The sequence below is a fragment of the Apteryx mantelli genome, chromosome 6, assembly GCF_036417845.1.
Source record: "Apteryx mantelli isolate bAptMan1 chromosome 6, bAptMan1.hap1, whole genome shotgun sequence".
In the NCBI taxonomy this organism is placed as follows: domain Eukaryota; kingdom Metazoa; phylum Chordata; class Aves; order Apterygiformes; family Apterygidae; genus Apteryx; species Apteryx mantelli.
This window is the reverse complement of record NC_089983.1, coordinates 28291085-28303741: the sequence shown is the minus strand read 5'-3', so window position 1 is coordinate 28303741 and position 12657 is coordinate 28291085. Positions and strand designations below refer to the sequence as shown.

Below are 12657 nucleotides of genomic sequence, written 5' to 3'. Positions count from 1 at the left end.
CAAGATGGGTTCATCTCTCAAAAGCTGGAATGATAATAATTGTGATAAAAATATGGGGAATGGGATTGAAGTCATTCTCTCTCATATATAGGCCACAAATGCCAACAGACAGAGCTCCTGAAAAAGATTCAGATTAGTGTCTTAGAAGTGAAAGGTCCTGTAAATCCTCAGCTATTCAATATCCCAGTTTTAGTCCAGGATTAATAATCTACAATAGTCATTCACACAGTAAAATATATAAGGACATAGATAAAATCAACTCACAGTAACATGTTTCCCAAAGAAATTTCACTTTCATGTAAAACTTCTTGCCAGCAATTGTGCTGGAATTCACCTCAGCTTTTTTTTCTGCCTTCATCAGGGTGACCGTGGCCTTCCAGGACCCCCTGGACCCTTTGGGCCAAAAGGGGACGGTTATCCAGGTCCGACTGTAAGTTTATAGGCAATTTTTATATGTCAATTGGAAAAAAATACCTGTGACACTGAGGTAATTAGCATCCATTTCTCAGCTGTGGAAGTGTGTTATACCACGGAAAGGAAGAGAAATTTCCCTATGAGACCTTCCAGATCCCCCACTCCTCTTGATTACACAATGTAACATATTCCAAGTGGGGAATTTTTTTTTATAGGATCATTGATGTCTGTCAGTCCCCCCTCAATATCTTAATGTAAGATACTGTCATCTGCCCAGCCATACAGAATTTTAACCCCACACAGGAGGATATAACTAAGTTAAACAGCTGTGTCCATATACATGGGTGTGAACTCATGGCAACACTATCTCCCAGAACCACTGAAAAAGCAACTACTATTTAAAGAGCCAGAAGAGCAAACAGTCCTTCGTTCTGCTCATCTGGCTGTTGAGGGTGGTACAAAGAATTCATCTACCTACTTTACAACTCTTTACACAACCTTGTACTAGAAGATATGGCCAGTCCTGACAAAAAGGATACAAAGAGAAAAGGCTTTCTATTTCTCTCCCATCTTGCACTTCTATGCAGCGCACCCAGCCTGACCTCACATGTCCAGTCTGCTCAAAACTGTGCTCCACCAGCCCTGGCAGTTACATGCTTGGGAGGTGACAGAGTCCCAGGAACATTGCTGAGTCAGGCGAGTTTGGTGAAGTACTAGCATTTATCTGTGCTAAAGACAACTATAGTTGTGCATGCAGTTACCACACTGAGGAATAAAAATTAACGAATGTCAATATAGAAACTAGAATTTGAAGTATTTATAATGCTTCCTGATATATTTTTCAATCTGATGCCCAGGCTGCTTTTGCACCTGTTTCTCTACACCAGACTCCTCTGGTTTGAAACACACAGGCAGGTCTCTTGAATGACATGCAAAACACGCAAGTGCCAAGGATCCCAGTTCTGGCTAACCAGAGAGTAAAATTTAACCAATTACAGCACACTGTGATCCCGCTAACAGACAATGTATTCAAGATACTAGCCATATTAATGTTTACAAATGCATGTAGTCAACATAGCCTTAAATTAAATTAATAGCCTATCTGTGCATTTAATTTCAGGGCTTGCCAGGCCTTCCTGGGATTCCAGGTGAACAAGGCCCTGATGGAGTTGGACTACCAGGACCTAAGGTACAGACCTTAAATTTTAGAAGAGTAAATGCATGTGTATACTCTACTACATGCAGATGCAATTCCTACTCATGGGTCATAGTAAAAATACCTTTTTTAACTAGCTTTGATTTACTCATCAGTTTATAAAAGGTAGATCCCATAGAAGTTCTTCAAGCTTAACTTCAGAACTGACCTTGACGCTGATTACTAGATTACTAGATTTATACAGGCAGTTGATGGATTGACTAAAGCTATTTAAGCATGTTTAACATCTCTTAAAAGGACATACATCTTTTCTCCATTCTCATCAAACTCCTGGCTGTCCTAAGGCACTGATAGAAAACATATGGTATTGAACAGTGACAGTGTGAACATACAGACTGATTCAACTCTGATGGGCAGCAAGCAAAAGACTTTTGTTGGCTTTGGGGAACTGGAGATCATTTCGCAATAAATGAATTGTAATTCTTATGTAATTATTGCATAATTGATTGTACAAGCTCAGAAATCATGTCTTGGGTATGTTCAGACCTCTAGCCACTGTTTCTCCCCAATATCTGTCTTGTCCGACCTGCAGTAATCAAGGTTTAGCATCGTTTGGACTTGTGCTGTGCTCTTCAATGACTCTCCTGTCTCTTTGTCCCATCTGAGTACAAGAGATGCTAGGAATTCTAGAGACAAATTAAATTTTGGTATTCACTACTTATTTTTAACTTTCAGGGTGATCCAGGTAGTAGAGGACCAATTGGTCTCCCAGGTCCCCCAGGTGAAGGCCTACCAGGACCAAAAGTAAGCCATTTAAACAATTATGTCTCCCTTTGTCTATTTTCTAAAAAAGCAAAGCTATGTATTATATATAAATATGTGGTTATACATACACATCTGCATGTTTTCCATCTTTTCCCTTCACTAGAAACAGCTAATACCACAAATAAGATAGCTAAGGAATACAGTGACTTTTGAATATTTATATAATCATAACATACATTATGGCAATGCCTGAAAATAATTATAACTATAGAAAGCTCCAAAAATAGAGGCTCTTACCCTCCCACAGCTCAGCTTTAGAAGCCTATTAAAACAAAAGAACTGTTTTAGAATGTAAAGGTAAAAGTACTAAACAAGGTCAAATGCAAGCATTTTGCAACATAATAGTGTATTACCTGCATAGCATGGCTTGTTGGTCCCAGAAATTCAGTTCACGTTGACATGAAAGCTAGGTCAATGGCTAAGCAATGTCCTAGGCTGTGCTTGGCTCAGGATTGAGCAGGCACATACAATCCTTACAAATGAGGAAATCAAAAATTTTATGCAGGGATACTTGAATGGCAATATAGGTATAAAATTAATAATGAACTGTGTGAGTTTGGGTTATTTTCCTATGAACAGCATGAAACTGGAACATTTTCTCTAGTGTTCTCTTAAAAACTAAGCAACATGTGCTGTTAATTTGCAATGCCATATTAGTGCATAGGTCTTACTGTGAACCTTAGTGGTGATGAAAGATGCCACATCATTTAGGAAATAATAATCCACTCTTAAATCATAATTCAATCCACAATGTCCCACCAATACAATCCATCTTTCAGTGCAGTGCTCATCTCTGTCAGCAAGATGATTCATATTCAATGACAATTAAGCCCTCAGTGACTCCTTTGAAGTATAAACTGGATTTAAATAATCTGATAAAGGCTTAAAAAAATCTCTTTTTCAGATAGATCAATCTTATTGTCACTACTTCTAGAAGGATATCCATGTGGTAGAGGTGTGACAGAAAATTGCATGGTGGTAAAACAATTTGTTATGTATTTTTATTATGAATATTGTATTTAACATATACAGGGTTTCTCCCCAGGGAACTATGGGACGCCCAGGACCACCTGGATCTTTGGGACCTCCTGGTGAAGGTATTCAGGGAACTAAGGTAAAAAGACTCAGTGTCTTCAACACTTAACCTGCGCTCAGTGGTCAATCTGACTATCACAGTATTAAGGAATTAAGAAAGATTTCACGTTATTATTTGATTTTCTTGTATGACAGAGAGCCTGTAGTTAAAAAATGAAAAGGATAACATGAACATCTACAAATTATGTTCTGTCTCTACTGCCATAAACAAGCCCAAGGGGATGTGTGTACTGAGGGAGGAGGGAGCAGGAACATCTTTTGTGAGGGAGATAAACTTACAAAATGAACCAAAATGAAACACATCTTTCCCTCTGCCCAACCTGTCATGCCCATGGAGACAGTCTGAACTAGTTATGTGAATTACCAACTCTGTTTGAGAAAGATTCCCCATCCTGAATCTGTGTGTAATGTTCCTTTTCACCTGTAACTTGTGCTTTTACATAAGCATGTTATCAGGAGAGACAGACTAAAAAGACAGCAATAAGAATGGAGGAACAGGAAAGAATAAAAAGGGATGGGAGAGAGAGAGTACAAGAACTGGAAAAGACAATGACCATGTGGTTTTTTAAATGTTACGTATCTTTATAGCAGACATGCTATTGAAGTATTTGAGAAAGACAGTAAAAGTTAGCTGTTGCATTGTCTCAAGTGTCTCAATGCACTTGCTAAAATGCAGTTTGAAACACTTTCTCTTTGAACATTTAAAATTAATGCATAATGAATGTCTACCAAGGGTTAATAGCACTACCTGGATTATCATTAGGGGGAACAAGGAATTCAAGGAATGCCAGGACCCCGAGGGCCTCCTGGAGAAGGACTTTTGGGACAGAAGGTATGATACCTAAATCAGATAATGTCTGGGGCCCCAATCAACATACTGAAGATGCTCATTTGAAGGGCATGGGAATTCTGTTAATAGGAAATGGTTAGATCTACTAGGGTTCGTGGGATTTAGGAAAACCCAAACCATTTGCATGATCAATTTAATATTTTAGAGTAGCATCATTTTCAGTGTTGCATACTTTAATATCATATGAGGTTTATCATCTACTGCAATAAAAAGAAATATAGATATTAGATCTAATATTGTTGCCTTTCTTTTACCCACACAGTTTGCAAAATTTGGGGAATACATCAGTGTTAAAAGAAAAGAGAAATGACTGTTGAAATCAGTTTTTGGACACAATCATATCAACTCACAAAAAATGTACAAGGTCCTATTTCCTTAGCTTAGTAGAACTCAAACCATAAGAAGCTAATTCCTTTCTTTGCTATTCCAAACACCTTTTCTGGCCAAAAAGTTTCTCAGAGTGATATTCCCATTATTCATTCTGACTATTTCCTTGCCTTTCTTCTCAATTTCCCTGTTGTTATCTTATTTTTCTCAGAAACAGATGCTCATTTCCATCATGCAGTATCTCATGAAACCCCTGTCTGCACGAACTTGCTTGAGATGGTTCATTGTTCAAACTGCTTCAGCTACTTTTTCTGTAAAAATGCTTAATCAGTAGTACCAGTTATTCATGAAATTCACAAACATCAATTGATTTAAATAGTCTCTAAACAAAGATTTCTAAGTTTTGTCAGAAGCTGAAGGTGAATTTAACAAAGGCAGCTAGAGAGAAATATAAAAGGTAACTCTGACTTGCACTTTGTCTGATTCACCAACATGGTTTTAAAGGGACATCGAGGAGCTACAGGTGAAAAGGGGAAAAAAGGAGAAAAAGGCAACTTGGGTGACCCTGGTTTATCTGGAGAACCTGTGAGTAACTTGGGTTTATCATGTCCATTTTTTTAAACTACTTCACAATAAAGTGTGGTTTTCTTGCTATTTAAGTACTATGCTTAGGAAATGCTTAAGAAACTGAAACTATGAAAAGCTTTAAAAGTATAAAGAAGACATTTCCATGCTGAGTACCCCAAATTCTTAGTGAAAATCAATCACCATTTTTTAAGAAGACAAAACTATGCAATTTTAAACTATGCAAATTCTAACTATAGTTACCAAATAACTGTAGATCAGACTTCTCAAAGCTGATGAACTGATGAACAGAGGCAAAATGGGAACTTCTGCTGATGGGCAGGTTTGAAAAAGCTGGACAGGAAACTGTGGTGCCCTTCTGCTCTGACATTTGCATATAATTAAGTAGGGATACATAAACACCATTGCAGTCCTTGCCCTGACACTGGCTCTATTACATCCACATTTGATGAAGTGGAATTCTGATGCTTCTACAGTCTCAGGTAGGTATATGGTCTCGAAAGGAAATGAACATAGCATAGTAGATGGGAAAGTTTTGCACAAATTCTCCCTTTCTAACTCAGACTGAACACCATGATCAGTGGGAGACCTGAAGTCATCCAATTCCCATAGAAACCTCATCATCTTAGGAGGCTGTAGATACTGTATGCACAAGAACACTAGATTTTATAGCAAAAGTTATTTGCTAAATATTATTCTAATAATGGTATTGATGAAGTCACATTCTAAATTACAATGTTACTGACTAATTGCAATAGCTAAATTAATGATCACTGTTGCAGGGCAAAACTGGACCAAAGGGAGAGCAAGGCCTAACAGTAAGCAAATCCTGTTATAAATCCTATTAAAGCAACATATAAACACAATGCAAGATATCATCAGTTGAAATGTATCATATGTAAATTATTATGGAAGGAGTTTTCTGATTAGAAGTGGTCTCAGTAGTAGTACAGAAAGAAGTAGTAGTATAGAAAGAAACCACTCAAAGGCTTCTGACCTTTTCCCCATTTACTTTATGCTGAAATGGAATTTGAAATTCCTGATGATTTTATGTATTTTTCTTCTACACATTCTTTTGTGGTTGAAGGACCTCGGTGTGTAGCTATCACAGGAAAGATTTTTAAAATGTATTTAAGAGTTTAAAGAGTGACAATCTGCAAACCTGTCATGGTCTTAGGTCTATGGACCTAATTACACTTCTGCTAAGCCTGAACTGCACTAGATCCTAATTCAGTAAAGCATGTCTGTGACTACATAAATACCGTTGAGGTTTATGGTGGAAGCTGAGCAGCAGTGGCAAAAGGTTGTATGTGAAAGACTAACTCGGTGCCAAATGAGTCCTGTCATGCACTTCTGTAACAAATGCTTGGTCTAGTAACAAGGAGCACTTTGGTACCTGCGTGTCACCAAAGCATCCCTTCTCTGAGCAGAGAGCTGTGAAGGTAGCAACTCTTTTTTGCTGCCAAAAGCTGGGTAATACATGGGGCAGATACATTACGATTCACAAATCCAAATTCCATTCTGTCTTGGCTCTTCCCTTCATATGCCAGCTCATTACTAGCACTACACTTCTACTCTACACTCAGTACTAGCAATACACTTCTTGAAGTTGGGTCTGTTTTGCCATTCCCTATGCATTTGCCTAAGTGCAAAGGGAAATCCATGTTATTTAAATGCTGAAATACGAATGGGTTTTGACTTTAAGTTTAATGAAAACCAAATCAGCGCAAAACATTCTTTACAATAACAGTAGTTAATTGTTTTAGGAAGAGGTGTTACCTTTTTGCCAAGTTACTGACTCTTATACACCATATCAAATAGTTCACTGTAAAAGGTAGAAGTGATTTCAGGCTTGCAGGGTCAGGATTGAAAGTTAAACACTAAGGTTCTTTTCAAGTCCCTGCAGGTTGCAGATATTAATTATAAATGAAATCTTGGTAGCATCAATGTTATACATCATTTGAAAGAGACAAATTGTGAAATATTTTTATATTTATTTTTTTTCTTATCTAGAGAGAAGATATAATTAAATTAATTAAAGCGATATGTGGTAAGTATTCAGGAAACCTTTAATTTCAGATTCTATTTTCCTCCATTTACATTTACATTCTTCTCCTTTCCAAAAGGATACCAAGTAAGTCATCACAATCTGGTTTTTATTTTTCCTTTGTAGGTTGTGGAATTAAATGTAAGGAAATTCCTATGGAACTTGTATTTGTCATTGACAGCTCTGAGAGTGTGGGACCAGAAAATTTTGAGATTATCAAAGACTTTGTTACTGCTTTAGTAGACAGAGTAACTGTAGGCAGAAACGCTACCAGAATTGGCCTTGTACTATACAGTTTAGAAGTTCGGCTAGAATTTGGTCTGAACAAGTATACAACTCAACAGGATGTGAAACAAGCAATTAGAAAAATGCAATACATGGGAGAAGGCACTTACACAGGAACTGCTATCCGTAAAGCAACCCAGGAAGGATTTTTTGGTGCTCGAACAGGTGTGCGAAAAGTAGCCATTGTGCTAACAGATGGCCAAGCAGACAAGAGAGAAGCTGTAAAACTAGATATTGTGGTTCGAGAGGCTCATGCAGCAAACGTTGAAATGTATGCAATAGGAATAGTAAATACTTCAGATCCAACACAGGTTGAATTCGTGCGTGAACTAAATCTGATTGCTTCAGATCCAGACAGAGAACATATGTATCTCATCGATGACTTTAATACCCTTCCAGGTACGTTCATCACAGCTTTATTCTGTAAATATTTCTGAGCTCCAAACAGCTAGCTGAACTCATCCCATCTAAGAATGGCTTGCTTTTCATACGATGGGAAGAGATCTTAGCTGAATTCTGCATTGTATCCAGCGCTCCTCAGAACAGAGAAAAAGATGCATCACCTCTCTGGAAATTGGGTTTTGATGCTGATGAGGATTAGTTGAGAGGTGCAAAGTAACAGGACCCTGTATGTGCAGATTCCCTTCTTTTAAGGAGTCGTGGTGTAGGCCAATGATGCACCACACCAATGGGGGATGTCACTACAAGCTAGGAATTTGCACACAGTCATTTAATCTAGCTTTCTAGCTGAATAAGTGCTCGTGCACTGTAAAACCACCGAACTAGAAAGCTAGAATCTAACCCACTGAGATAAAGTCTATTTACTTACTTCCATTGGGAAATAAATCACTTTCTTTGGGTTATTCACATGAGTAAGGTAAACAATTATTTTCCTACTACCAGCTAGTGACTGATATGCTTTGGAGAGATATGGAAACTCAGATGAACACCCTCAGATGAGTACCACATATTTTGTACCATACAGAGGTCTTATGGGCTGGCAAGTTTGTGATAAATAAAAACCATAGTCCAGAGAGCCTGAAATTGCTGGAATTATTTATGCACATCTTAGATGTGTAAAAATAATCTAAATGTGCATAGGATTTCATGTGTATTATGTGTATAAATAATCCAGATTCAGGAAAAATCCATTGAACTTCCAAGTATAATTTTTTTAACTTTTTTTTTAACAGCTCTGGAGTCTAAATTAGTTAACCAATTTTGTGAAGATGAACATGGTGCCCTAATATACAATCATAATGGAAATGGTGTAAGCCTAAGTGGACCACCTAGCCATTCACTGTCTTCAAGATTTTCACATTACTTACTTCAGAACAACAATGTTAATAGACAATCACTTTCAACAGAGAGATCTGGAGTATCTACAGTAGAAATTCCTCTAAATCTTGGCAATCTTCCTCAACCATTAGTTCCGGTATGAAAATTCAGCAAGCTTTAATGAGCTTTACCTGTATTTTCTTCTGTTGCCTGATGCAATATGTAACTCTTTCCCTACTTTTCTACAGGTCAGGTACTAAAATATCTCCTTTAACTTAGTATACTGGATCTGGTAGTTCTGAATAAGAGTTCTGATGTTGTATGCAGGCAGTTATCTAATGATTATAATTCATTCCTGATGTTGTTACAAGGATTATTACTACTGCATTTAATGCAGTTATATTTGTGCCACAATGTGAAACATAACATTGTTAAAGTGCAATTATACTGTAATACTTAACTCTAAAAATAGTTTTAAACTCAACTGTAGCCTACATTTTTCAGTTTATAGAATAAAATGCTGTAAAAGTCAACTCAGAAAAAAATCCCAGATTTAGGATTGCCAACCCTCCTGGTAAACCAACCTGGTTATAGTCCTGATCCTTAACATGGAAGTCAGAGTAACTGGGAAGGAAAAACATTAGAGAACCTCTAAGCGGTGAAGAGCTAATTCATTTTGAGACACTTTATGATATCTGAAAAACAAAGAAAATCAAATGCCCGTTTCAGACCAAACTACCTCCTATGGCAGTTTATGAAGTGTATGAAAAAGAACAAGAGGAGGAGGAACAGTCATTCTTGCAATCAGCGGACACCAAAGGTATTTTTATCATCATTCATTTCTTCACCTACTAATTATTTTTGGCTGATCAAAAAATCAATGTCTTCTGTTTCTTTTCACATGCAGCTGCAGTATCATCATTGCCATCTAAACCATCATCATCATCAGATAAAGTGCTGACACCATCTCTTTCAACTGCAGTGCTCACACCAAGGCCAGGTTATATATCATAACTAATTTTTCATTTTGTTCCCTCTTATCTTGATGCTAATGTTTAGTAAGATTTTATTCAGAGTCACTCTGTTAGGCCTATGTACTCTCTGAAGATTTTGAGTCCATGTTATGGAAGAGAAGCCATTTCAGGATTTTACAGCAGATCTAGTTGCAGTTCTTGTCTCCCCAAATTCCAAATCCCACTGTCCCTCTTACAGCAGAAGTAAGGTCAAATGTAATCTGAGACAGAGCTCATAAATGGCACCAAAAAAGCAACGTAGCGCCAGCTGAGGCTGGCCAGTAAGCTGGAAATTCTTCTCCAGCATTCACTGGAAAGCCAGGAAGGGTCAGTCTATGGAGATGGGAAGCTTCATAAACAGAAGATAAAGAATGATTTCAGAATCAGACAAAAAAAGAGATTTCTCCTTCTGAAGAAAAATAGGAAAAAATATGTTTATTCATTTGAAGGAAAGTATAGTAATTAGCTGACTGCTCAAAGGAGTGATTCTTTTCATATAAAATGTCTGAAAGTATTCTTTCCGTCATTTAGGGAATTCACGCTTCTGAGTTCCAATAATAGTATATTATGATGGGAGCAAGAGAAGAGAGCATTTTTCCTGGAAACATGGGCATGAGTATGCCAGAGGCCTAATATTCTGCCTCTTGCAATAACTAGATTTTTTATTTTTGTAAGTTTCAAGATAACTGTTGTCAATGCCATTGCAGAATATCAATGTCACAAGATCAAACTTGAAGGAAAAATATCTTTTATGTCATGATATTATTAAAATAAATTATACTAGATTAACATACCATGGTCCTGTAGTGCTTATCTGTAGGAAGTAACAATCATTAACCATTAAGCTTCACATTCAAATTTAACTAGTATATACGTAATTACTACCATTTTATTATGTATGTAGCACACATCTTACAAAAGGAGAGTGAAGTTCTATATTCTTACCACTATTCTAATGCCTCTGCTGCCACAGAGAAAGCACATAGAAACCACAAAGAAAACTAGTATCAAAACTGAAGCAGTGTACTGCAGGAGGATGATGGCCATACGTAAGCTTTATGAAAATAGTAGGTGCAACTAACTTACAGTTCTTTAGCTTACAGTTTTTGGTTGCTCACAAGACTGATGGTTGATAATTAGGTTTCAAAGTTATCAGATTGCTTGCAACTCTTTTATATGGAGCCACAATACTATTATTTCTGAAGCTACTACAACAATGCCAATAAAGGAACATTTTACTTTGTGAGTTACTAAGATGCACTTTTAACTTGTCTTCAACTCTAACATCTTTAGAAACATAAAATGATTCTCAAACTACTATATAACATTAGCAGAAAAAAAAATCTAAAGGTTAAAAGCCTATGCAATACAATTGATTTTTACATATGGAATTGTTTCTTTTTTCTTTTCTTTTTTCAGAAAATATCCTGGACCCCCGATGCAAGTTAAGACTGGATCAAGGGTCATGCCGTGTTTATATCATAAAATGGTACTATGATAAACAAGCCAATGCTTGTGCTCAGTTTTGGTATGGTGGCTGTGACGGAAATGCAAATCGCTTTGAGAGTGAAAAGGAATGTAGAGAGGCTTGTGTATTTTTTTCTGGAGGTAAGAATTCATATCTCTCTCTATATTAACGACTAGCAAGTTGAAGTTATTGACTGTTTGGGTCAGTTATCAAATATCCAGTACGGCAAGCAAAGCCAAACCCACTTATTAAAAGAATGTTAACATTGCGAAATCATATACCCACAAATGAGAAAAATGTCTACCTATGCAAGCTTGCTTTAATTCTTTCTGCATATATTGTATGACATGCTCCTGTAACAAAGTAACAAAATTTCAGCAGTATTAAGAGTACACAATTTGATGAGTATAGCATTTGCCACAGTAGTTGCTCTTGCTTCACCTGGATCTTTAAACACTACCATTATACAATCAGTAACAATACTCAATTTTCAATTGTAAACATGGCTTTGGAAAGCAATCTTTTGTTATTATATAATTTCTTTTCTCTTTGTTACAGAAATCTGATATTTGGCATGGATTTTGCAATGAAGACTTCGCTTTTTTAAGCAAAAGTGTTCTCATAATTTCAAGTGTAAAATATCAGTTTCCAAATTACATGCAAAGTGCTACTCAGGGGTTATCAAATAAATACAGAAAATGTATCAATTTGTTGCCTACATACTCACCAGGTCACAAGATAGGGAGGCAGCTGAGCTACTGACCTCTCCCAACAACATCTCAGCTGTTTTTGATGTAAACATTCCTCAGTTTCCATTAGTTAGAAAGATATATGATAAATGTAGTTAAAACACATCCACAAATTTAGATGAAAGACAATACCAATAGCTGTCATTCCCTAATTACGTTAGGTCATGTCTAAAGTGGTTGTTCACCATGCGTTTCTCTTTTGAAAGCCAAGTCTCATTTGTAAATGCATTTTAGTATTTTAACCTGTTTCTTAAAAGTGCTTTTAATTTACATTCAAAGCATCAACTGCAGCATAGTCCTAACGAGAATTTATTCTGTATTGCCTGTCACTGCCATAGTTTTCTACACTTATGTCTGTCTGCATATGATTTGTTTCTTACTACTCAAATTATATACTTAAAAGCTTGTGTTCTAATAAAACATTTCTGGTTTTGCTGCCAGGAGAGAGTGGATAATGGTACCTTTACAGGACTAAAAAGTTATCTCACAGCTAAGTTACAACTTACAGTTAAATGTGCTCCTGATATAACTGGATTTCTGCCAAAGTCTTTAACAAGACTAAATG

At 36.7% G+C, this 12657-nt stretch overlaps 1 protein-coding gene across 1 annotated transcript in view; it reads left to right on the top strand.

Moving 5' to 3' along the window:
- The window catches only part of LOC106499155 (collagen alpha-1(XXVIII) chain-like), a 44855-nt gene extending 32318 nt beyond the window's left edge, over positions 1–12537 (top strand). The window contains exons 24-37 of the mRNA XM_067298627.1: positions 362–430; positions 1535–1603; positions 2306–2374; positions 3441–3509; positions 4254–4322; positions 5172–5252; positions 6035–6070; positions 7266–7302; positions 7426–7983; positions 8778–9019; positions 9592–9682; positions 9770–9862; positions 11295–11483; positions 11902–12537. Coding sequence (XP_067154728.1) covers positions 362–430; positions 1535–1603; positions 2306–2374; positions 3441–3509; positions 4254–4322; positions 5172–5252; positions 6035–6070; positions 7266–7302; positions 7426–7983; positions 8778–9019; positions 9592–9682; positions 9770–9862; positions 11295–11483; positions 11902–11909 — 1680 coding nt within the window. The 3' untranslated portion in view covers positions 11910–12537. The remainder of the gene's footprint in view (positions 1–361; positions 431–1534; positions 1604–2305; positions 2375–3440; positions 3510–4253; positions 4323–5171; positions 5253–6034; positions 6071–7265; positions 7303–7425; positions 7984–8777; positions 9020–9591; positions 9683–9769; positions 9863–11294; positions 11484–11901) is intronic.
- The last annotated feature ends 120 nt before the right edge of the window (positions 12538–12657 follow it).